At 32.6% G+C, this 25,550-nt stretch overlaps 1 protein-coding gene across 10 annotated transcripts in view; it reads left to right on the top strand.

The window, feature by feature from the left end:
• ADGRL2 (adhesion G protein-coupled receptor L2) overlaps window positions 1-25,550 on the top strand; it is a 201,639-nt gene that overhangs the window by 130,777 nt on the left and 45,312 nt on the right. For all 10 annotated transcript variants that reach the window (XM_061121545.1, XM_061121542.1, XM_061121543.1 and 7 more), the window contains exons 4-5: window positions 14,261-14,370; window positions 20,379-21,179. In XM_061121545.1, the coding sequence (XP_060977528.1) occupies window positions 14,261-14,370; window positions 20,379-21,179 (911 nt within the window). The remainder of the gene's footprint in view (window positions 1-14,260; window positions 14,371-20,378; window positions 21,180-25,550) is intronic.

The following is a 25,550-nucleotide window of genomic DNA, read 5'->3' as shown; positions in this document are numbered from 1 at the left end:
AATATAATTAACTGCATTGGGTATCATGAAGCAGAGTTAGTCAAATAGCCGAGAGGTCTAATTGCTCTAGAGTTTGAGAAGCAATGGTTTTATTTTATGCTGTAGCTGTGGAATTAATAGTAATGTGGTTTCCTATGTGGGCCAATTAAAAACTGCCTGTTAAGGTTCATTGCTCCATAGGAAACCCATTGAATATCGCTTAGTAAACAGGATTGACATATCAGTGTGTACAAGAAGATAAAGTACAATAAAAACCACGAAAATGAGAAGTGGTAGTAAAAGAACTGTTTTTGCAAACAGTCCATTAAACTCTTTACAATTATAGCATCGCAGTGGATGTTATGGTATGCCCTCCAGATTCCCGCTTCAGAGCAGGCCATTTTCCCCCTCAGCTGCCAAGGGAGCTGCCTGCGGAAGGGCTCAAAGTGAGTCCCTGCCCAGGAACTGCCATGGGCTAAAGGGATCATAAATCCTTTTCCCTAGAGGAAGTCCACTGAATGCCAGGGTGCAGAAGGTTGGCCGCCTCATGTTTGCTGCATTTTAAGATATTTCTGAAGCGCTCTCCCAACCTCAGAGCTCCCTCCCCCAGGAATTTGCTAGGCCTTTATTTGCAGCCAAATTGTACTTCTCAGACTACCTAATCCTGCTTCACTTAAGGCTTCACTGACAGTTCTAAGGGCATTATAAGAGTCTCAGAGGCTGTGGCTCAAATTCTGCTTCCCATGTCACCCAACCTAAGGAAGGTAGTAATATTAATTATAAAAACAAGTCCTATCAGCGATATTGGTTACAGGTATTAAAGAAGTCTGACAATTAAAAACTAAAATAATTTAAAGCACATTTTAAAAATGCCCAGTTCAGGTCTAAAACATGGCCTTTTACATTCTAAAGTTTATCTTTTGTCATGTTGTCCTTTTTCTTTAATAAAGATAATATTCTGACCTGTGTGATGCTATTCTGCCTTTTAGTTGAATGCAAAAGGAAAACATTACTGATTGAACCCAGAAGATTTTTTCTTGTCCATGATGTAGAGATGTAAAAGTGGGCAGACATTCTAATGGCATCTTGACATTAATGAGGGTGCTGAAATGGAAGAGCTAAAGGGTCAAAGATAAGAGCAGTAGCAAGATCTTCCAGTGTTTCTATTTCATAATAATGACATCAAATATATTTAATAAACTATTATTTCTAACAAAATATGTAATGTTATGTGTGATTGTACTATTTAAGTATTAGACTACTTTTTGTAAATAAAAATAGTTCTAAAACTCTGGCTATAAAATGTGCAACTTCAGATATATTTAGCTGTATTTTTTTTTAGCTGTGTTTTTTGTAAGATGTTAAAATCTTAAAACAGCAGTAGATTTTAATGTGTACAATATAGTTAGGTAGACATTATATCTTTAATCTGCAGTGATAAAAATGTTTTCCTGGTCATTCATTTTTGAATATGCTTGCCCTGTTTATATCTGTGGCCTAAGAGGGCATGTTAGCTTTCAGAAGAGCAGTGTTGCTATTTCACAGCATACAGCCCTGTACTCCCAAGCTTCTACATGGTGTTAGTGGTATTTAAAACTCTTGAGTCTAACATTTTATAGGTCGTGATGAACTGAGCTTTCACGATGAACTGAGCTTTTAGATAAGTTACTGATATGGAGCTAATTTAGGTTAGGAATGTTAACGGAATGGAAGCCTTCTGCCTTCAACGGTTAGAAACTTATGCAAACCACATAAACCAGTTTTACATGGTGATAGAACTGCGCTTCACTTCTGAAAATTATCTTTCATTCATTGATTTATGCTTCCAAATAATTACTGAGTTGTGTGGTAGGCAAACTAATGTGTCAAACACTCTGAGATATTTGCGAACAATTGGTAAGAATATATATTTTTAAGTGTACACACTGGCGTTTATGAAGTCAATACATTCTAGAATGAAGCACAGTGCTACCCATGTGGTTCAAAGATGCTTAAGGCTCCCCTTTCCAAGATAATATAATCTGTAAAGAAGATGAGATACATACAGAAATAACTCTGATACCAGATCTCTCAGATAGCACAGTAGATTTCTAAAAACTGATAAAGGAAAGTGATGTGCAATGTAGTGAGGTAGGAAAACGTTGAGGGAGTATTGAGTAGGTCTATTAAAGGAGTTACACAACTTCTGTCCTCACTTTTTAAAACTTTCTAGACCACACTGCATCTTATTAACGTTTTCCTTCCTTTGAGGTATTGTGAATTCTCTTCTTGCACTTAGACTACAGAGGAAAGGATTTTTCAAAGATGGGGTTCTTTATATATTTCTCAAAATTAAGGAATAGTTACATAAAATATTATATTTGAAATTTTAAACTCTGAAATATAGAAAATAGCACTAGTGTTTTTTAAGCCCTTCATATTGAGTCTGAGAACAACGAAGTTTCACTTACAGAGAATGGTAAAACATAATTTCATATCCATACGTTTATTTTCTGCTGCTTAGATATTGTTTGGATGTGGTATAATAAGTGTATAACTGTGCTTTCAAAATTCTGTAACTAGGGTATAGCAGCAGATAATGTCTTGTCTCACTGTTTCTAGTACCGGAACCACCAGTGGATATAAAATTATCTTTTCCTTCCTTCCATCCTTTCTTCCTTTCTATCACTTTAGGTATCTATCATTTATCTATCTGATTTTAGATAATTTTTTGCCTTTGTGACTGAGATGTAACAGAGGGTCCTTGCCTTGATCTGTGCTTTTTTAAAAAACGAGCACTTTTGGTAATACACTGTAGACTGAATGCCTATGGGTAGGTGTTCAGTTATCGAGAATGCCATCAGCAATGCCTTGTTGCTTTCTTATCAGCTACTTCCTGCTGTCAGCTTGGCACTTATTTCAATAGAAAAGGATTTGCATCAAATGTAATGCCTTATTATATACAGCTAACATGGGGTTTTTAATTGTGCAAACACAGGAGACTCCTGCAGTGATAGTCAATTTGATAAAAGGATTAGATTATGAATATTTTGTCATGATTAAAGATTAGTTCTGATTTATCAGAAGTAAGCCAGTGAAATTTGCCGTATATTTATCAGTTAGGTGAGACTCCATTAATTTTGAGAGTGTATGAACCACAGAGTATCTGCCTCTTTATAATTCTCTGATGAATTTGATTATTTATATTCAGATTATGGGTATTAAGGATTGTTTTTAGCCTTCTGCACCTGCTCTACTGCTAAGAGTACCCCATGAGTCTGTGGTTCCAGGCTTTTGTTTTTATTGTTTTTCATTTCTTGTCTTACAGAACACTTAGGTAAACATCTCTACAAAATTTCTGCAGTTTTTATTACAGTAAATGACATTAGTATGTACCAACAGGAGACTTTCAGTTGTTCCTTCAATTAAAAAACCCTCGGTAAAACATAGAGGAATGAGAATTCCAATTTAGGAAGTAGTTATTGAGTGAGCACTTTTTGCCCTAAATAGGACTAGGCATTCCAAGGAATTTAAAAGAAGCCTAACAACATCTAACTGAGGAGATAAGACTAGGGTCCTAGAAACAGCTGAAGGCATTCATGGTATGAGAACTGATACAATGAAGTGCCTGACACTCTTTGGGGGTGTTTGAAAAATAATATAAACAAAAACATAAGCAATTTACAGCTCAATTTTAAACATGGAAAATACTGGTGAATTAAATAACAATTTTATGCAAAATATAGAATAGAGCCACAAAGCAGAATATCATTAATTGCCAAATTAATTATATAGACAGTTGCTGCCATAGGGAAAGGAGAGAAAGATCGCTTCAGGTTCAAGTAAATGGGGAGGAACTGAATACTGTTTGGCCAGAATAGTTTACGTGCTAGCCTTCTCTAACCCTCTTCGTTAGCAGATGCTTCTTGCAAATGTGCATTTCTTCTTTGGCTTGCATTAAGGGCATCACTGTGATTTGGAATATAGGAGTTGTTCAGACTATCAGTGTGGTGTCCTCAGTTCAAAAAATGCTCTACCCTCAGAGAAAAGATTCTTCAAATGGTTCTTCCATAAGGAAAAAAAAGCTCAGGAAGTGTATAGACAGTGTTTTCTGTGAGAATTCAGTTCACATGCATCTTTTTAAATTAGAAAGAATAACACAAGGATAACAAGATTATGGTTTTTATGAGGCACAAAGTTAGACCACATAATTAATAAAAAAAGATTCATGACTTGCAGAATAATTGCATAGCATTTTGTTTTCTGAGAGTTTTCCCTTTGTTGACCATTAATGCTATGTATTTCCCTGTTCTCCAGCATTAATGTATCCGTTCAGTTCATTAAGATATTGCTCACTTTTGCTTTTGCATCCCCTCTTTGCACAAAACATTTCTATATACTTGTTTATAAACTTTATAAGTTGCATGAGGAAAATAAACTACTGTAAAATAAAAGTAATAAAAACAGTGCATTTAACTGAAAAACAAGTTTGATGAGGAAAGAATGTACTAAAAGTTGTGAAAAATTTCTTACTGAAAGAATTCATTTGGGGTAAAGAACAGCAGTGCTTTCTTGCCTCTTGATTTAAAAAAAATGAGCACGTATAGAATGTAGTCATTTTAATAAAAAAATGAAAAAATTTTCTTGAGTCAATTTTAAATACTTTAATAAAAATTTGATTTAACTTTTGCATAGATAGTAGATTTTTAAAAGCCATGCCACCAAAAGTCTTATGAATTTGTTTCTGTGCTTTCATTTTGATTACGTAGGAAGTTCTGTGAACATTAGCCGCTGTGCTGTAATCAAAGTGAGGTCTGTAAAAGAAGAAATTTATTAGCTGTCAATTAGACTAGAGATGAATTTCTTTTATATGCAGAGATTTATAATACTGACTAAATGACATCTCATGAAACATCTTAGGAGGCAGAAAAAAATATTTTTGGCATAATTTTCCTGTTTGTCAAAATCACATCTAAACCAAGGGTGTTATCTTTAAGGTGAATTTAAAATAGCAACCACAAAAATCTAGTTTACTCAGTTTTGCCCTCTAAAACTCCTTTTAGTTGCATGTTCTTTTGCATTATTTCAAACTCTAATCCTCTGAGCGGGCAATTAACAGACCAGAAAAGCCATTTGTGGAAAAGAAGAGCCATAAGGGTGAAAATATTTCTTCACGGAATGATCTTTAAGAAGTAAATAATTACAAAAGGCAAAGATTTTGGATGACCAATCTAAATCTGAGGATAATTAGAAGGAATAGAGTATAAAAATCAAAATGCTTGAAATGTACAACAATTCTCATATCATAACAAGACTAATTAAATATTTAGAAACCAAAAATCCCCTCACAATTTGAGGAAAAATAAACCATGACAAAAGGGTCTGTAACTTTGCAGATAATTAGCAAGGGTTATAGAAAGGAAAAACATCATAGATTGGCTCCAAGTCTCTGCAAGGTCATGTCTTATTATGCTGTGTCTTTTATATGGTCTGGTAACAAGTTTCTTGCTAATTTAATTTAACTAGGTCATCCCATAGTGATTTCCCATTTCCCTTGTTAAAAAAATGAGATTGTTTCTGCAAGTACAAACTATAGTAGGTTAACGTTTTTATAAATAATTGCTCTTAATTGATACAGGTCACAATAATTTTTTTGAATTATTAAAAGCAGAGGTCTTGAAAAATTGGACTCAGAAGCAGTATTTTTAAAGTACTTCAAATATTTATAGTTTTTATCCTCACTTAAATTATATTGTTCTTTTCATTAAGAAGTTAGACCTGATGACCCTGTGAATGAACCAGTCTCAGCGGCATGCTTTGTAAATAAATATTTCTTATTTTGCTATTAAAAGCAAGTGCATTTTTGTTGAATGTGCATTTCTACAAACAAGAGATTTTGTACTGGATTAATAAGACTCTGAGTCCAGCCTAATTTGCATTAAACTGACCCCAAGGCCCAGTAAAAACTAAGGAATTTCAAAGGTTCCTAAAACATAGAGAGTTGTTTTTAGAAAATCAGCATTGCCATTTCAAAAACCTTATTTTAGTAATTAATGTGGAATTTTTGAGGGGTTGTTTTTGAGGTTCTGAGATGCAAATTTAACTATAGATATTAAAGTATGCATACTTTGTGGTTTTAATTCCTAATACAGAATGACTATGGAAGGTATCAGTTTCATGTTATCCCTGTTTTCAACACAGTAAAAACTAGAATGACAACCTTCTGGGTATAGGCCTGCACAGGATTTTCTATCAAGCTTTTGTTGATTTTCTGTAGGTTACCTGATAATTTTTTTTCATTTTCTATTATTACATATTTGTTACTTATGATAAACTTTTTCAGTCAAATAGGTTTATATTTAAAATTGATAGGCCAGAAAAATATTTTGTAGTTTTGCATATAGTTGTTTAAATAATAAATTGACTTTTTCTATACTTTTTTTCAAATATATTTGCAAAGATTAAAATACAGTCATAATTTAAAAAAAATTAAGACTATATTTCAAATTTTTGAAAATACCAGTATATAGGAAACTGAATGGAATAAAATTATATTATTTTTCCAAATTGTGTATCCATGCTTGTATCAGTATTCAAATATATTTTCCTAGAGATGAGGGTAGCAACTTCATTTCAATAATTCAGTTTCATTTCAAGGATTTTAGAACACTTTAGAAGGCACAATATATAATTCTCTGAGTGTAACATCCTAACATGCCTAAAGAATTAAATACTATATGATGGATAGAAATCTTCTACAATACACAAATTATTAAATAAATTATGAGAACATAGTTATGTGACAAATGGGAACATTACTTTAGAAGACCTCTTTTTTATCATATTAATTACACATCATTTAGCTTCCTAATGTTATGTTTATATAGCAATTAGTTAGGCTCACAAATCATCATTAATAAATATTTAAAGAAAGCAGGACCCACTTTCCTTAGCTGTTCAGAATGGAAGTTCAGGTGATAAAAGAGCATTTCATTATAGTTTTTAAAAAGGCTTGATTTAACATTCAACTCAGTCCCTCTTTTATCTGTGGGGATCATTGTAATCTTCTATTTTGGATCATAACTTCTTTTTATCCCCTCAGTTTATTTGATTGCTTTGTTTGAGCAAATTTATTTGGGAACTTAACTATTCGTGTTTTAATGTAATCTACTATGTGTGTAAAAAAATATACTGTAAGTATGGACTCAGAAAGACAGGGTCCTAGTGCCTAGAGTACTGCATTCCTTGATCATTTGGAATTGTTAGTGCATGAAAAAGTTATTTGGAAGATAAAGGGTACTTTTTCCTCCACCCTTTAAATTAGATCTGTCTCCTTAGTTTTATTGGCTTTCGTGATACAAAACTCTATCCAAATTGACAGAATTCTCTGAGAATCAGGTACAGCTGATTGAAGCAAAATTAGATGTTTGATACTTATTTTCTAATAACTGTGTTTATTTACAAGTAGCAATAATCAGATTAACCATTCATCATTATTCATTCAAAAGTCACTACTGAATTGTTATTATATACCAGGCATATACTCACCTCTAATAAAAATGTATAGCTTGACAGTGACCTTCTTTCTTTATTTTCATTTTACTTTTTTGTCCTCTCTAGTAACATTTGTAAACTTTAAAAATGTGTGTGCTTGAAGATAATAAAGTTTACTTATTGACATGTGATAACTTTTTGGTAATTGAGACTCAAGAATGAGCATCATTTCTAGTCTGTTAATTAGGGAATGGGTTTATAGTATCAACTGTAGGCGTTATGTCCAGTTAGAAAAGTGCAGATTCCCCATTTGGATGAAACTCTTCCAAAGTACCCCTGTGAATATGGTGTTTACATTTGGCTCTTTGGAAAGGAATATCATCACATGTTGCCCTTGTACCTTTAAAGTATTTATTTCATCTCCAGAAGGTATCTCAAGAAAGAAACAGACTTGTTATTACTCATATTTTATAATTGAATTTAAAAAATAACAGATGCCACTAAGAGATTGAAATTATTGGAGCAATCTACACTGCACATACATTCTCAACAAAGAATTGGTCTAATTCTAGAGGGTGACTCCAGATTTCAGCAAACACTAATTTTTAGTTTCTGTCATGATAGACTGAACTTTTCTGTTGAATGCTGGAGTATTTGTTCAAGTCAGTAGATTTTGCATTTTTAATCTTCCTTAGAACTGTGGTGAATAATACCCCCTGGCAGGAGATAATGAAATTTTCTTAATTTATATTTTCAAGCAGAAGCTTCAATGGAAAATGGCATCCTATGTCCTGGAGACATAGCTCTAGAGCATGTTTCAGGGGAGATGCAATAATAATGCAGTGCCGTCAAAATGGGAGTGATGGGACAGTGAAGAAGTAATTTAAGGAAGAAAAGAGAATGTACCAAAGCTTTATTGTAGCATATCTAATGATCTGGGGAAGATTCCCAATGGTTTTTGGAGCATGCCTGGAGAGACTAATGTTATCTTGCCAAAACAGAAGCCCCTGCTTAATCAGCAGAACAAGACTATTGATTAAAACACCTCTCACAATAGATTACATATGGAATCTCATCTCCATACTTTGCACTTGGTAAAGTGTAATAATGAGCAGAAGATAATGAAAAGAAGAGTAAAAGCAATTTGTTGGGCATTGTACAATTCAAAATTAGAGTTGGAAAGAAAACAAATTTGCTGACTACTTCAGCCTGTTTTTAAAGCCATACACAGGAAATCATGGGAGATACAGGGAATGCTTTGGAAGAACAAAAAATGTTCTGCACCTTTAAGGTTTGCAAATCTATATCCAGTTTATATAAAGGAGTACTTACTCTTATTATTGATATTTTTGTTGTTATTGGTATTTCATATTTGTTGAGGGATTCTGCCACGGGTTTGCTTACATTATCCTATTTAACCTTAATGACAAACTTCTAAAGGAGGTATTATGGTTTACAGATAAGAAAGCTAGGGTTGAAAGGTTTAATACATTGCTTGTGGATTCCCAGTTAAGTAAGCAGCAGGGCTGGAACTAAAACCTCAATTCTGTTTTATTCTAAAGCCTCTGCTTTTAAGCACTAATCTCCCCAATTAGCAAATAATTTTGCTTCTGAACAGAGTCAAATGATATGGTATGCTGATGATTTTTATATACTTTATTCTCAGATTATAATAAGTAATGTGTACACTGTTCCTTCTTTCATTTACAGTTTTAAAAGATTAAGGAAAGCAACATATTAATAGTTTGCATTATTGATGTTTCATTAGAGATGAAGCACTACTGTCTGCAAAATAAAAAGATGATGTTTCTTCAAAATACCACTGTTAATCTGTGCTGATAATTTCTAAGTAATTTCCATATACTAGTATGTAAATTAATTATAATACATATTTATAAAAGACATTTTTATCAATTACACATTTTTCTTGGCAACATTTATCTTAATTTCAAAAAAAATACTATGGATATCTTAGAATTTAATTTTGAAACCTAAGGTCGTTGACTACCTCTAAAAAATAAAATAGACATAATACTTTGAACTTCTTACCATCTGCTAATTGTGATGGTTAAAAGATACTCTAGATAGTCCTGAAAGTATTTTTCTCTTACATACTGTGCACAAACCTAGACAATATCACTGACTTTAAATATCATACTCTAAATTTTGCTAATAAGCAGGTATATTGGTATTCCATTGTACATGGAAAGTAATTTCTAATAGACCATTAATCTCCAATATTTTTTGTTTTATTTTCTTCAGCTTTTGAGATGTACATTTAGCTTTATTTTTGAATATAATTTTTCCCATTATGAGTAGAAAGACAGGAATGAGTTGCTAAATAATTTTTTTTTAATTCAGATGTTTTTGCTCCATTTAAAGCAGCTCTATGGCCTTTAAAGCAAGATTTTGGATTTTCTGTGTGTGGTGGGTGATGGGTTTTATGATTAAAATGTAAATTTTATGAATATTAGTATCAGAAATAATTATATTCTAGTATCTCAATTGATCATGTTACCAAGTGTTTATTATTAGATTTATTTTACTTACATATGGAATTCTAAGGATGAGTGTTAAACATTATATATTTTAGGTTTGAAAATTAGAGGAAGAAATATTTAATATGATAGCCAGAAAGTTGTAACCTAAAATAATGTATAGCAATGATACATAGGTGTTTTTCTAATGACGCTTTTAAACCAGTGATGTGAAATAATGTGTAGCTGTTGACCTCTACATGCCAACTTTTGGAAATTTTTGGAAATGTCGTTAGAACATTAAACATAACTATATGCTTAGAATTTGAGATTCAGTACATATGTAGTTTTACATTTACTTATTCGATGATGTTAAATCTTATATCCAAGAAATTGCTTAAAGGTAAATTTTTGTAAGGACTGCTTTTATGCCCCTTGAGTTCTTTTTAAAAACAATAAATAGTATGTTTTCCCATAGTTGAGCAACTTTATTAAAATGTATTTGAATACATAAAACAAAGGTTAAATATAGAAAAATGTGCAGTGGTTTCATTGGGTTTTGATTTGATTTCTGTTACTTTTAATGACACCTTGTGTTTAGGAAACATAACATATTTTTACAGATTACCAACAATTTTATTTCCAAGTGTAGTTAGTATTAGATACTTTAATTAGCTAGGAAAAGATTACACTTTCCCTCTGTTGTTGAAAGTGGGCTCAACATGTGATATATACATGTACTTAGAATTTGTACTTACTGAGACTTCTCAGGTTAGGAATCAAGGGATCCTTGATTATTATGATTAAAATTAGCAATGGAAGATATGTTAACATTGTAAACTGTACCATGTACTTGCTGCATAAATCATATTCATCACTAAAGGCTTTTCTATGTCACTTGTATTTTATTGAGCAAAAACATGTGTTCCCATCTATAACCTAGTCTTTATTAATATACCTAAACCTGCCTCTAACCCAGTGGTCCCCATAAATCAGATTCATCAGTGGAGCTAGTTAAAGCAGATTACTGGGTCCTAGCCTCCAGAGTTTCTGAGGCTGTTAGTCTTTGGTGGGACCTGAGAATGAATTTCTAACAAGATCCCAATTGATGCTCCTTGTCTGACAACCGCATTTTGAGAACCAGTGCTTTAACTATCCTAACTCATTGAGTATCCTTACATCTAATAAAATAAGTTCAGTGATTCAAAAGCTGAAGTGTTTCTTTATGAGAACAGTAATTCCATTTCCTTCAAGTCATAATTAAAGGCCACCTATTTAAAAAACCCAATTTATCCTCTTCTGCCTTGTTCTTATTCATACTGAATTTTTATGTTTCACATTTAAGAAAAGTATAAATTTTTAACAGAATGAGTCCCCATATATTACTAAATATACTGATACTTTCATTGTTCGTATAGCCATACCTTTATGATAAATCTTTTTCTATGGAGGAAGAGAGAAGAATTCAAGCCTGGAAATGTTCTTAGGGCTGAGAATGCAAACAGTTGAATGCCTTTCCTTTCTGGGCTTAGTTAGACTTTTTATTTTCATTAGAATGAAAACTTGAAGCTGAGCAGTTGGTGGGAATTTACTTTTCCTCTGTGGCTAACTAATTGCTTTATTTTTCCCTGTCTTCTTAAATAATAGCAGTTTGTAGTTTTACAGTCTTACTAACAGCGTAATGGTGAAGGAATTTTTGGATTTTTCTTAGTACTAACAGCTCACAAAGGGTGTTTCCTTTTTCCTTGTTTCCTTACACTTTCTGTATTTGGAAACTTAAGACTACTTGCTTCATTCATTCATGAAAGAATATACATAGTCTGTAATTTTATTTCCGTCATTTGGTCCTCTAAGATTTTAGGTTTTCTTTTCCATCAATCAAGATACTGATATACAAATCTGATATTCTGCACCTTTTTGTGTTCCTCTTCTTGCTGACCCTTTACTATTTTAGTACCCATATTCCTTTTTTTTTTCCCCCTCAAGATTATTTTCTTGCACTTCTGATATGTAAAACAAACCTTTTTGACATCTTAGGAGGCTGTGAATTCTAGAAATCTATATAACTGTATTTGTAGGAACTCCATTAAGTTTCTTAACCTTTTCAATTTTACTTAAACACTTAGCCCTAAAATTAGTACTTTTTGCTGTCTTGTGCAATGTGATTATTAAGCGAAATAAAAATTATGTGATTGATATAAATTATTATAATTGTGACATTAATTTGAACTTGTAATTGTGGTTAATTGACTAATGCAAAGTTATTCAGAAAAAGTAAATATGAGCAATTATTTTTCATTTTATGGTGTTTATCTTTTAAACAAATTAATGGAAGCAAGACTACTTATCTCATACACTTCCTGCAAACATACTGTTATTTTATCAGGTTTCTATCATGAATATATTTTGAATAAATATTAAGACAATTTTTATAAATATTAAAACATGGCAGAGCTTTGTTGAGTGGCTATAAAATGTATATAGATGGGATGTATGAAAGGGGTATCTAACCCCAGGAGTTTAGATTTCTTTGTTTTTGAGAAGTTTGAGGGTGAGATAAAGGGAGGATCTTTGTTGGTATGAATAATTACAAGCAAGGAAATTAAAGATTTTAATTTTTGATGGGGACTAGGTTAGTGGTTGAGAATTCCTGGGATCAAGAAAGTTTAAAAGAAGTGATGAACTCTTATGAAATTAAGAAGAAAATGAACCAGTTGAAATAATAGACATTGATATGTTGTGAAATCTTAAATCCATTTGTGATTTAAAATTTTAGGATATCAAAATTTTCCATGAGTCACATTAAGTCATTTACACTAAATGGAGAAGCACTGGCAAATTTCTTTAAATGACTGAACCATACTGAATAAAGGGATTTGTGCTTAATATTTGTATAAGCAATTTTAGTTATAATTTACTTAATAGTTGAAGCATCCACTTGAAATTCATTTTATAATACCTTGACCTATAAAATTTGCATAATTGATCCTATAGAAGTTTTCAGGTCTTACTGCTCTGCAGGGAAAATCAACCTGGTTTTTTGTTTTTGTGTTTGTTTTTTAACTTTTAAGCTTAAGTGGCTCTAAGGTGCATGACTTACATACCTACTCCTCTCTGACACAGTTCTCCTTCCCCTTACTTGAATTAGTTGTGCTAAAAACCAGGCTACGTTTTCATTCTTTATTTGCCGTTCTGTAGTCTAGTAATGCACTATGGAATGTCTCACACTCAAATTATTAAGTAAATTTTGTTAAAATGTTATTGTTCTGCTTGCTTTGTCTTCCTACTTTATATATTAACAGAAAACATGGTAAGACCCCTGCAAACATTCCATTGGGTTGAAATCAAGTAAAATTTAAAAGAAATTAAATTAAAATTAAATTGAAAGTTAAATAGTTCTTGCCTTTATATAGCTTATAACAAGATCATTGGGACAAATTCATAGAACTTAAATAAATAATCATCTTGCCTAGATTCTAACTTAATCCTAATAGTCTCAATGACAATGAATCATTGACAATACAAAATAAGAAAATACTTCCAATAGGAATAAATAGGGCATTCCAGGCCTCATGGTAATGACACTCTTTTTAATGTTGTATTACAGGGAGTACTAATTTAGAAAAAGTGACTATATAATCATATGTTGAAAATAAAAGTATATTGATCTGTGAAAATAGTGAGTGTAACGCAATGCTTAGACACTCAGTATGTACCAGGCACTATGCTAAATGCTTTCAATGCATTCTATCGTATAGGTAGGCCAAAAGCATGGAAGGTGTAATCTATTGGCTTGATATCTGGTTAGAGTGTATAAGTATCTGTAATAGAACACAACACAAAAACCTGATTCAGAGAATAAACTTAAAAACCTGGCTCTTCCTTTGTTTTAATATGTTTTCAAAATTTATTTCCATGCTGTTCAATTTATGACTCCATGTTTTGTTCAGTTCCATTCATCTAGTTCAATATCGTTTTTAAGTGCAATTTTAATTCTTAAATGTAGTAGGAAACCGAGTAAGTTTTATTTTCAGTACATGTTGAACATGTGAAAAACTTCAATTAAAGTGTATACTAAAATAACAAAACTATCAGTGATTTTCTTTTTACTTGCAGTTAAAATTCATTGTGATCCATGATAGAGAGGTATGACAACATAGATAAAATAGGACTTTTTGTAACTCTTTACAATAAGCTATTAGCAGTTGAATTTTTTAAATTTATGGTACTGGTTGCTTAAAGACAATATGGATCAGCTCTCTATTATATTTTTTAGTAAGAATAAATAAATACATTGTTGTTACACAAGTTTGATTTGTTTTGTTTTCCAGGTGCAACAATCGAACACAGTGTATAGTAGTTACTGGGTCAGATGTATTTCCTGATCCATGTCCCGGAACATACAAATATCTTGAGGTCCAGTATGAATGTGTCCCTTACAGTAAGTATGGAGTTTGTATTTTTCACTTTCTACAGTATTTCTCGTTGATGCTGAAAGAGGACCCATGTGAAAGAAGCATATGTTTATGGCCTACAAAACTATTATGCATGCAGAGCACTAACAGACTTGGGCCTCCAATTAGCTTCATGAAGTGTGGAAGGAAGCCATAGTGTGAAGCTGGCCAAGTGTCTGTCTGTGTTCTTAAGTGTTTGGCTTTTAAGGCTAGTGTTTTTCCAGAAAACAAACTTGAATTAGCTATTCAATAGGGCTGATAGAAATCTGTACTTTTGCCCAACACCAGTTGCTGACAAATTGGTTTGGCTCACAGTTTTCTAAGGAAGGAATTGACTTCAGTTTTCATAGTAAGCTACTTGAATGGCTACCTGCTGTTGTGGTAACTTTAATGCCTGGTAAAAGCTTCCACTGCAGTTAACTGAGGCAAGTGCTTTCCTTTTTGTCCCTTGTTCTTAAGGGAGCAGTCCTTTACCAGTTCAGTGATAAAATCTTAACACTAAATAAAATAGATGTAACAAGTATGTAACACGTATTTTTAATTTCTCAACATCCATTTTTAGTAATATCCTTTAGCAGGATATTTAAAATTTAATTGGAAACTTATAAATAGGCTTCAGCTAATAGTGTAATTTTGTGTAGTTTTCCTCCTAACCTCAGAATTCATACTTATAAATTGTATTCTGCATTTTCAGGAGAAAAAATCACTTTAGACAATTAAAAAGTTTAAGTATATTGCCTAATTTTTATCAGCTAATTTGTTTGGTATTGTTCTTATCACCTTTACTTTTTAAATTAAAAAAATAATACGTGTCATGTCATCTTAATTCATAGGCATTTGAGTTAAGAATTCTTTAGCAGAAATTTAATTGATTTGCTTTAGGAGGACTTCCCTCCTTAAAAAAAAGATGGACTCAAAACTAATAGTGAAATTGCTTTTTCCAGAACCTTAAAAACCAGATCACTAGTTCTGATAGATTCGTATGCTTAAACTCTAAATATTTCTGAAAACAAAGGGCCAATTTTAAATAGCTATACTATGTCCAATATGGTAGTGATACATTCTTACACATCTCTCTTCTCTGCCTGCAGTTTTGATAAATTGCCTTTGTGTGGGGAATCAGTTAAAGGCCAAACACAGATTATCTTTTCTTTTCATTCCTGCTCTGTGTTCCTGTGTTACCGTGAAATGGATGCTTTTTATGTTTTCAGTATTTTCTATACCGTTTGTAGGATTGGAAGCCTACTGAGTGCACTCATCTTTATATCGTTTCTCCTGCGTGTAGTGTTGGTGGCTCACATAATCATTCTCCTGTGCCACTAGAGGAACATTGTATTCTTTGGAGCTAACCAAAATTTTGTTCTGTAAAGTCACTTTCGCGTCAATTTAGCATGGTCTCTGTCCTCAAGTTAGAAAAGGAATACAGCATCCATTCCCACACAGTGGAATCAGTCAGAGCTGCCAAGAATTGTCTCTCTGGAGCCAGTTCCTGTAACCTAGTCTGTAGATCAAAAACAGTGTTAAGAAAATATTATTTTCAGACTTCTAAGGTTATTTCTTGTGCTTTTTAAGAAAGAAAAGTGTGGATATCTTCTGGAACATCTAACTTTCAAAATTTTACTTTTTCAGTTCTCCAGAAGTGTTGTACATTGTGCACCAAACTGCAAATAGCTATTTTCAAGAGAAGTATTTGTTCTTTTAGTGTTTGTCCTTAAAAAAAAACAAAGACAGTAATCAATTTGCTGTTACCTTTCTAGATACTTGCACGAAGCAGTCTGTGACTTTGTAGAAACTACTCCTTGCTAAAGAATAGAAGTAATTATACTTCCTGTATACCGTACAGTGGCGACACACTCTAAATTCCAGGACTTTCACTGCCAGTGATATTTTTAGATAGTTTTGATCTTATTTTGGGTCTTTGTATCTCCTCAATCTCTTTTCCCCATTTTCCTCTCCTTTTTTCCCCTCATGCTTCTGTCTGTTATAATCATCTTTCATACTTACTTTTCTTTTAATCTCCTAGCTTTCACTTTTCCCTTGTTTTAATAGTGTTTTAGTATGTTGTAATGTTTGCATACTCCTTTTACCCTTTGCTTAATTGATAAAAACTGTCACCATCAAATAGCATTTATTATGTGTCTGTTATCACCTGGCTTTATGCCACTGTCTGTCCTGAGCAAATGCCTCAGGAACATATCCATCCCAAACTATTGTCTCTTAGTTTAAAAACAAAAATTCGGAAACTTTCCATGATCTCTGAAAATTTTATAATAAATTTATGCAACAGAGTCCATTATACATGCTATAGTTTGTTTTACTTTGTATGTTTATAGACAGACACATGTATTATATTTGGTTAGTAATTGAATGAATATGGGTTTAAAACAAGTCATAAGGATCCTATAGGATAAAGAGGAATAGTCAAATCAGAATTTCCATGTCCTATAGGCACGATTTGGTTTTGATTTTTGAACTCTCTTATTTCAAATTATCATTAAGTTTTTAAAATTATACCATAAATTTAGCCATAAGTTTCATTTGATGAGTAAAAAACCTTTTACTATTGATTGTGTCATTGTTAATGAATAAACATAAGATTATTCAGAGTGAAATAGTGTGTCACTTCAGATACAGAGTATGTAGGTTTTGTTTGGGTCAATTTCTTGTCTTCAAAACTATGTCCTCCACTGATGTTAGTGAGTCATGTGTTTTATGTTTGTTCTGTAGCATAGTAAATGTATTGTTATGAATTAATTCATACAGCCTCTTAAGACAAGTTACAATATATATTTGTGATAAAAATACTAATTTCATTAATTTTATTGTATTTTTCTGAGTTGATGAAATTTTGACTAATTTGACAGAGCTATATATCCTTTAGGTTGTCATAAAAATCATAATGTGAGGTCTTTTGTTTTAAATATCCATATTTTATGCACTTTATCAATCATCAAAAGTTTTAATTTATTTTTACTTTTACATTTGGATATTACTTCTCAGTTTTCATTAAAATTATAGATTATATATAATATATATCCATTTTATTTTTTATATAAATGATACCAATTAAATCATAAATGAAGTCTTACCTGTTTAATATTTTGCATAGTAACTGCACTGTCGATTTAATGTATCAAGTAATAAAACTAACTCAGCCATTTTCAATAGTGGAAAACAAAATATACTTTCTACATCCTTTATTGAACTTGTTTTAATTTCTGTTTTAAATGCATAACATATTTTAAAATTTATTATTTCCATTCTTTGCATTTAATTGATTTATTTGAGTAAAATCATCCTTTCCTAAAAGGAAAGAATATAGCTGTCTATAGAGTTAGTCTGAGCAGACTCACCACTAATGATTTCTTTTATCCTTATTTTCCCACCACGCCCTTCCATTACTGATTCTGAGCAGGTATAATATTGCTCTTCACTGAGCAGTAATTTTAGAACTAGTGGTTAATAAAGAAAAGAATTGTTCCATGTCAGTAACACTGAATTTCATTTTTACTGGATGTAGTCAGATTTACTCATTAATAGAGCAAGTATGTTTCCTGAAAGTGGTTAAATAGATCAAGTTGGATTGGGGCAGGGTCTCTTAATGTGAAAAGTTTCCTATGACAAAGTTCATTTTTCCCTAAGGTATTTCAGGAGGTCAGTATTTAATCTTGATGAATTATTGCAATTTAAGAAAAATTAATCAAGCTAAGGCATCTTAATGAAATGTGCAACTACAGTATGTTTGAGTAATCCGTTTGGAGATATAGTATTGGCACACCCTAATGCATTTTGATAAGGGAAGAGAGGGAATCACAGACATTAATCTGATCACTTTATGAAATTCAGGCAACATACTTCAAAGCCTACATACAATCTAAAATAATATTTTATAGTTCATAATGATTTGAATACTGTTTACCAGCAAGGATATTCTATAGCACACTTCCTAACTGCATAATCTATTTCTTTAAGTATCTTGAAGGGAGGATTTTTTCTCCTGTAACTCTACTAATCAGGTTTGTTTTATGAAAGCATTTACCTTTCATGGGGTCTGTGGAAATCAAGGTATTTGCTTTGAATGCTCAGTATGATTGTTGCATGCTAGCTTGCTTTTGTGTAAATTAATGATGGTAGACAATGTCATAATGAGCTAACCATAATTCTTTCTTCCTTTTTCTCCTTGCCTACTGTGCTTGCTTTTTCCTTGTATGTATTTTGCTTACTTTTTTTAAAAATAGATTTTGTATTACAAGTTTGGGAAATGTGTTATAGAGAATTTAATGAGAACTTTATAATATAAAGTAAATATATGTGTAAATAAGTAAAGTTACTAATTATAGTGGGGGGGGGGAGAGTATATTATCTTATCCCATCCTTCAATATAACTATTGGGATAAAGGGGGAGGCTTATATATTCCTGAAAAGGAGGCTAATTTTTTATAGTTAAGATGGTTTTTTCTAGAAGCAGAAAATTTAATAGAAAAAATTGAAACATACTGAGCTGCATAATTATATATTTCTTCTTACATACGTACCTTTGAAAAATGTAAAAATATCAGTATTCATTACATTTGACCTGAGCTTCAAAATTGAATTGCCATTTTATAAACATATATCCTTATTGTTATGTTTACCTAATTTTAGTCAGCTTAATAATGAGTTCACATGATAAAATAAATGGAAATAATACACCTATGCATGCAGTTGTGTCTGTAGTATACCTATTTAAAGTAAAACTTATTTAGTAAGAATGCTGAGTGACTTTGGAAAGGCAAGAGTCTGTGTACCACACATTAGTGAAGAGTTTCATTATTTATTCAGGTACACTAAGTGAAACAACATGCCAACATATTTGTATTGCCTCCTTAATCTACTAAAATGATTGATCCATGTTCTTTTATGTAACTTTAGTATCTTTCTCCTGCTAGGTTTTCCTGTTGTGTGTTTCTCTTTATCCAAAGTAGTACAGCTCTTATTCTTCCTATATTTAGCATCTATTACGAATTCAGTCTTAGACTAATAGTCAATTTATTTTAATCTTTTTTCTTTTTTCCTTGCACTTTTTTTTTTCTTCCGATGCTTAAAATAGAAGTGGAGCAAAAAGGTAAATAACGTATACAGTTTGAACCCCAGCTCCTTGTTATGTGCCTTATGGATGTTACCTCCTCCCATCCCTTCCCCCACAATATTCCTGACATTAAAATACAATCAGCAGGACCTCATAAATGCACCTCATAAAGAAGTCGACTGTTTACATTGAAATTATATGACTGCTAAATCTGGTGATGGGGTAAAATTTCTGAAGTCGGCGAGGGGAAGCTGTCCTTTCTCTGTTTCGTTTCACCCTTTATCTCTTTTTCTGACACCCTTGGATATTTTATTATTAAAGTGTCATCTTGCCTGGCTTCCAGAACCCTCTCCATAGCATGCCATGGTTACAGGGTCTCCTGGTCGTTTCATCACTGCTTTCCTTGTATTTACTTTTCTCTGCTTCTAATTGCATTTTCTGAATATTTATGTTCCTTCAACTGAAGTACTTTTGTTTTCAGTCTAACTTCCGTAGAAGTTCTAAATAAGCCTTCACACTGGACTTTTTGTTTTATTTGCTTTATTTTGGTGTTTTGCTTTTGGGGGTTATAAGTGGGCTAAGGGAGGGAGAGTACTAAGTTTGGTCTAAAAGTACTTTGTTCACTTTTATGCACAAAGTTTTAAAGCATAAAAGAACTGTAAGATAAAACACATAGCAAAAATATAAATTGTTAGCTCAATTATGAATGATCTTAAACTTTGGTTTGTATTTGTGAAAATAAATGTGTGCATTGGTTATAGCAACTTGAGGAAAGAAAGGTAGTATTTGTTTTAAGTATAAATTTTGATAAAATTAAATGTTAATAAGGTGAATTTTTCTTTTTTGATCTATAATCATTGAAACTTATGCTTGCTTGTATAATCTTTTAACTTTGCTTAATTCTTGTTTTTTCTCTATGAATGTTAGTTTTTGTGTGCCCTGGGACCCTGAAAGCAATTGTGGACTCACCATGTATATATGAAGCTGAACAAAAGGCAGGTGCTTGGTGCAAGGACCCTCTTCAGGCTGCAGATAAAATTTATTTCATGCCCTGGACTCCCTATCGTACTGATACTTTAATAGAATATGCATCTTTAGAAGATTTCCAAAACAGTCGCCAAACGACAACCTATAAACTTCCAAATCGAGTAGATGGTACTGGATTTGTGGTATATGATGGTGCTGTCTTCTTTAACAAAGAAAGAACAAGGAATATTGTGAAATTTGACTTGAGGACTAGAATTAAGAGTGGAGAGGCCATAATTAACTATGCTAACTATCATGATACTTCACCATATAGATGGGGAGGAAAAACTGATATTGACCTAGCAGTTGATGAAAATGGCTTATGGGTCATTTATGCCACTGAGCAGAACAATGGAATGATAGTTATTAGCCAACTGAATCCATACACTCTTCGATTTGAAGCAACGTGGGAGACTGTGTATGACAAACGAGCTGCCTCAAATGCTTTTATGATCTGTGGAGTCCTTTATGTGGTCAGGTCAGTTTATCAAGACAATGAGAGTGAAACAGGCAAGAATGCAATTGATTATATTTACAATACCCGATTAAACCGAGGAGAATATGTAGATGTTCCCTTCCCCAACCAGTACCAGTATATTGCTGCAGTGGATTACAATCCAAGAGATAACCAACTCTATGTGTGGAACAATAACTTCATTTTACGATATTCTCTGGAGTTTGGTCCACCTGATCCTGCCCAAGGTAAGAATTTTACTTACTAATGCTTATATCTTTTTTAAACAGTTTATTTTTAAGACTTAAGTTATCCCTCTTTATGTTCTTCCCCTTCTTATAGTTAAAGGGCAAGTGATAATATTGTGGAATTTCAAATTGTCATATGTGTGTACATTTTAGCCTTATTTTAGTCCATTTTCTTTTTCTGAATTCAATTTAAGTGTTGGTTTCAAAAAATTGTAGCATCCTTCATCAGTTTAGATTTCCACTGCTAAAAATGTATTGCCAACTACAAACCTGTTAGCTTTGTGTGTTTTTTTCTACCTGACTTCTGAATTGATTATAATCTGTGTGCAGACCTCTTAACTTCTTGGCGCCAGTGGTTAAAGGAAATATGTGTTAGGAAGTCCCAGGAGAATTGCTAGGCTTGATGTACAGTGCCAGGCATAAGCGTTCTAAAGTTTTGGTGTCTGCTGTCTGTAGATCATCATGTAAAATTACATGTTTTTATTTTCCAATAAATTTGTGATGGTATTAGGTCAATATTTCTGGACTTTAACTGTTACACATGGACTAAGCACTAGATGATCCCAAGTATTGCTTTCTGAAGACAGTTCTGCTAGCATTTTTAAAATTTGTGTTCTCTTTAGGTATCTTTATAAAGGATCATTACTTTATAAATCTTTGGAAATGTATTTTAGTTTGTCAGGTTACTTCAGTTCCTGCAGTAAAGTTTTGAGGGTAAATTTAAGTTTTGAATTTTCATTAAAATAAGATTACCTCATACTCGTGATAAAAGAATGATCTCTTAATATATTATTATGGAGTTTGCCTAATTATAAATCTTTTCTAGTTGAACAATAATATTTGTGTTTAAAAGATCTGAATTATTTTTTCAATTTTCTGAGTTAATTGAAATTTTCACATTATTAAGTTACTTCAGAATTGTAGGAACCAGAATGTTCTTTGGACTAAGTAAATCAATCTCTTCAACAAGGTGGAACAGGAATTAATACCTTTTTCCTCTGTTAAAGCAGTATACAACCACATGCTTAAACATAGCTACATATGCTTATACATATTTTAAGGAATAATGTAACTTATTAAGTCAGTTAATAAGTAAGTGACTTAGTAAGTCACTAAATCCTAAATATTGTCATAGGGCTAGGACCTCAAAAGCATGAGCCTTTATAGTTGAACTTCTAATTTGATTATAGAATATGAAGTATGTGAATTTTCTTCATACCACAGGAGCAATAATGACTTGCCTTAGTGCTGTGCTGTGCTGTGCTTAGTCGCTCAGTCATGTTCGACTCCTTGTGACCCCATGGACTGTAGCCCGCCAGGCTCCTCTGTCCACGGCGACTCTCCAGGCAAGAATACTGGAGTGGTTGCCATGCCCTTTTCCAGGGAATCTTCTCAACCCAGGGATCACACCCTGGTCTCCCGCACCGCGGGCAAACTCTTTATCACCTGAGCCACCAGCGCAAGCCCTCTTTTTCTTTAATTCATGTATATCTAGAATTTGTTGGCTTAAAATTGTAGTAGTGTACCATTGATAAACTTTCAACAATGAAATCTTCCATTAGGCCATGAAAATCTGTATTGATATTATCTAAGTATCATTTATTTTTAAATTCAGACATATCTTTTTCTCTTGAGGCCAGCAATTTGGGATAATTCTTATATCTCAGTTGTTTTCCTAAAAGTTAGTACCATGCTTCGCTCTTATCCTGTAGTTTTGTAAAAGGCAAAGTTCAGTAGTTGACCAAACTTGACATTGTAAAAGGGTCTTCTCTGGTGGCTGAGTTGGTAAAGAGTTTGCCTGCAATGCAGGAGTCCTGGGTTCAATCCCTGGGTCTGGAAGATCCCCTGGAGAAGGAAATGGCAACCCACTCCAGTATTCTTGCCTGGAGAATATGTATTATATCTTTTTTTGTAACCTGTATTACCCTCACAGTTGTTAAATATTTCTTGGGTAGCAGTAAATCTCTTTCCCTCCATTAGGAAAAAAAAGTAAAAAAAAATTTAAATGCCGATTATAATTAAATAACTCCTAAAGTTGAGAACAGGTTGATTCAGCTCAACAAGGAATCATTGCCCACCTCCTTGTCACAGAGCACTTCATGGAATACAAGATGAGTAATAATGTCACTTTCCACATGTGCCATATGTTCTAGTAAATAATTTGACACATTTCAGATGAGAGAATCTTTGATAATTTGGGTGCTTTTTGGAAAAAGCAGTTACTAGCTTTGAAAATGAGAAACTTTGCCATATGTGGTAGCTTTATTCCTACAGCAGTGTTGTGTTATCCAAAGTAGCCTCTCTTATATATTCTCAGAAGGTGAAAGTCCATACTGACTTCTTATTAAAACCGTAGTGGTAAAGATTTTTATCTGACCTAAATTTTTCTTGATGATGTTTGAAGCATATTCTCTTATTTGCCTGCTCTTTATAACTTATCTTCAAATGCTTTTAGAGAGACTCCTGCCTCGCTTGTCCAAGATGTGTGCTGATATTTAACTGCATGTAAATGGGGCCTTGCAGAGCTATTCTGGCCCATACATTTAGGTCAAACCATAAGCCACTGACAGCAAGTCTGTGTACTGGCTTTGCTATCATCTATGTAGCCAAGATATATATTGTGTTGTAAAATGGATCATTTTAATTATGGACTGTTTCACACTGTATTAGCTGCAGTATTTTTCCCCCATATATAAATCCATGCCTTCCATTCCTAACAGCACAAGTATATTATTACTTTGCCTTCATAATGCTTTCAAATACACCTTCCTTCTTTCTTTAAATTTTTAGCTTTCTGTGATCTCTACTTAGTTAATTTGCTCTGTTATCTTAAACTAGCTCTGTTTTTTCTCTTTTGCTCTCTTCCTCTGTAATGCTGGCTTGGGCGGGGGGCGGGGGGGGGGGAGCCATTTCAGTCATATATTAACTCTTTTCTATGTCTTAATCTGAATTGATTTATACTTACTTAATCTGTCTGCAGTTTTGATATCCCAAACATTATTGAAAAATATTGTCTTAAGTTCTGACGGTTTCTGAATATCTGACTTAGAGTAATAATGAAACATGGCAAACAACATGAGGGAAATTTTTTTAAGAAAGCCAGTTATATTTATTATTTAAGAAGTGTTTAACATAGAATACTTATTTCTTAAAACATCTTCCCGCTGATAATGAATGGTAATTAAAAGATGATTGGTGTTTTTAGATATTGAATAAGGGTAAATTTAATAAATCTGTTGCAGTTTTTGCCTTACTAGACTATATTCTCACTCTAGCTAGTGTTCATTCAGTGAATAATGGATGAATTTGGGGACTTGGAAGAGGGAAATAACTACCCTCTCATTTATCATAAATACATATTATCCTTAAAATGTTTTCACATAGGAAAAAGCTGATAATAATTAGCAAGTTGTCAATAAATACTGGCATAGTAAATTGAACCAGTCTGACTGTGTTTGTTGAGGTTTTCATGGGTACCTAATAATATATAGCTTATTAGCATTAGTGTTAATTAGTTAATTAATTAGTGTTGCTAGGTCTCCGTACTTAAATGATATATGGTAGGTAGAATGCTAAGTCATTTAATCTGTGTGTTGATATGGCACCTGATAACTCTGGGAAGGCTGTATACAGTAGGTTTTAGATTTACAATATAATTCTATTGTGAGTTGCCATGTTTCCTGCTACCATTTATAGGAAGTTCTTGAGTTTTGAGTCTTCTGCCACAAACATTTCATTGTGAAACTTTTTATTATTACTGTTTTAGTACCTTATATTCCCACATTTTTTCTTCTTTTAGAGATTTACACAGAGCACAGTGTCAGTTAAATGCTCCAAAATAAGGACATATTGCTTGTGGGGTGCCGTACTTTCTCAGAGTCTATGAAAATCTTTTGTCTAGAAAAGTAAGATCATAACATTTAAGAGCATTATGGACAAATGACCTTGAACAAACTGCTTAACCTCCTTCATGACTTAGTTTTCTGTTCTGTAAAAGAAAGATAATCATAGTGCCCACTTCATGGGATTGTGGTAAGGATTAAATAAGATGATCTGATGATCCATGAGTGATGATTAGCACGGCATCTGGTACATAAATGCTGAATAAATGTAAGCTTTTATCATCATGGGGTGCCCTGTTGTGACCTGTCTTCATCTAAGGAAAGAAACATTAATTTTTATAAATACCTCCTCATCTCTAGCTTCCGTATTAGAAAATTGCTTTTCTTGAAGTTCTTAAACCTTCTCCTTGCACAGTTTTGTAGTTGTCCTCCTAAAGGGTTTAATTTTGCCACTTAAAGTTGATGTTCATGTTTATTTTCATAATACCCCAATATTTCATTGATTAGTGAAGAATGTGTTGCTTAAAGA

This window comes from Dama dama, chromosome 20 (assembly GCF_033118175.1).
Source record: "Dama dama isolate Ldn47 chromosome 20, ASM3311817v1, whole genome shotgun sequence".
In the NCBI taxonomy this organism is placed as follows: Eukaryota; Metazoa; Chordata; class Mammalia; order Artiodactyla; family Cervidae; genus Dama; species Dama dama.
Note: the sequence above shows the minus strand (reverse complement) of the source record. Positions and strands in the feature narration are given on the sequence as shown.